We start from the raw sequence: 1584 nt of genomic DNA, 5'->3' as shown, positions 1-1584 counted from the left end.
TTCCACGAGTATACTTGGCAAGAGAGAACATTTTTTTTTTGAGTACTATTGAACAAAGTATACTTGCACATGACTTTAGGAATTGCATTGCACTATACAAGAAATATTTGTCTATCAAGAATGTAACAAGTTCAATTCAATTATTCTTTACTTCCTTGAAAAATTTGAAACATTCTTTGACATTACTTTGTCCTCCAGCTAACTAATCTTACCATATATAACCCCATGTCCCCTAAATTTGGTCATGTTCTTCAACCTCAAGAACAACATTAATCTCAACTATGTATCCTGTGAAAATGGATAACGCGCACGAGTTGCCTGTTTATGTGGATCAAGACCACCCTATAAGGAGACACCACTCGGCTCGATACTATGCTCACCATATTAAAGAGAGTCTAACTACTAGAGTTTCCAAAGTAGTTTGTACAATTTTCTTAACACTTCTTTCTATTCTTGGAATCATCGCGTTTATTTTATGGTTAGGTTTGCGCCCTCATCGTCCAAGAATTTTCCTACATGACTTTTCAATTCCAGCTATAAGTCAGGGAATTGGACCTGAAAGTGCCCAAATCAACTTTAACGTAACAGCACGAAATTCAAATCAAGTTATTGGGATTTTTTATGATGCAATACAGATGGCAGCGACTTATCAAGAACAGAGTATTGGGAATTCACAATTGTTGACTCCATTTTATCAACTGCCCAAAAACACTACTGTTCTTGCGGGTACATTTTCTGGCCCCATGGTGACGGTGACCGGAACACAGTGGCAGCAAATGCTCGATGACCGGTCTCGAGGAACGGTGGTTTTCCGGGTAGAATTGACAGCCAGGATTCGATTTAAGATATGGTCGTGGAAAAGTAAACATCATAGGATGCATGCTAATTGTCCTGTTGGAGTAGGACAAGATGGTATGATCTTGGTTGGTTACATAGATAAGAGATGTCCGGAATATTTTAATTAGACATTTCGATTCATGTTTTCGTCTCATTGAATTTTCGTTTTTTTTTTGTATTTGATTGTGAAAAGCAATACATGCTTTCCCTGCCAAAATTACTCTAAAAGGCAAGGGCATCCTCTGTTTTTATCTTCCTCCTTTAATGTGCATCTCGTAAGTCGAGAGATCTTATTTATTCCACCGGAACCCTGGGCACATCCGATAATCATAACTAGATTGTATGGAATCACTTAACAAAGGGGCGGGCCTTAATTAGATTGTGTACTATCGACATTTTCACAATATAAAAGCTGGAAAAGATGAATAACAAATATAACATGATATAATAACTATTTGTTCTGCTTCATCTTTAAGTTTTCGACCAAAAAAAATTATTGACTTAAAAGTAGACATTGTCCTTTCTACATTTACTTTCCAGCGTCATTTTGGTGTAGGCATATGAATATCCAACCAATTAATTTGCTTCTTTAAAAAAGTGCCCTTTATTTAGCTGAATAGATCACAACCATGCAATGCAAATAAAGTACTTTTTTGGCTATCCTTCCTACTAAGGTTTCTAATCAAACTATATATAACAGCACGATCAATTATAAATATAGTCTTCATGAACTTCAAAAGATACATT

At 35.9% G+C, this 1584-nt stretch overlaps 1 protein-coding gene across 1 annotated transcript; it reads left to right on the top strand.

The window, feature by feature from the left end:
- The first annotated feature begins 233 nt into the window (after window positions 1-233).
- Window positions 234-1072, top strand: LOC102597737 (protein YLS9). Its single transcript, XM_006348137.2, has one exon. It carries the CDS (start codon window positions 282-284, stop codon window positions 963-965), a length of 684 nt encoding a protein of 227 aa, XP_006348199.2. The 5' UTR covers window positions 234-281; the 3' UTR covers window positions 966-1072.
- Window positions 1073-1584: the final 512 nt, after the last annotated feature.

The sequence above is a fragment of the Solanum tuberosum genome, unplaced genomic scaffold, assembly GCF_000226075.1.
Source record: "Solanum tuberosum cultivar DM 1-3 516 R44 unplaced genomic scaffold, SolTub_3.0 scf00099, whole genome shotgun sequence".
NCBI lineage: Eukaryota > Viridiplantae > Streptophyta > Magnoliopsida > Solanales > Solanaceae > Solanum > Solanum tuberosum.
Note: the sequence above shows the minus strand (reverse complement) of the source record. Positions and strands in the feature narration are given on the sequence as shown.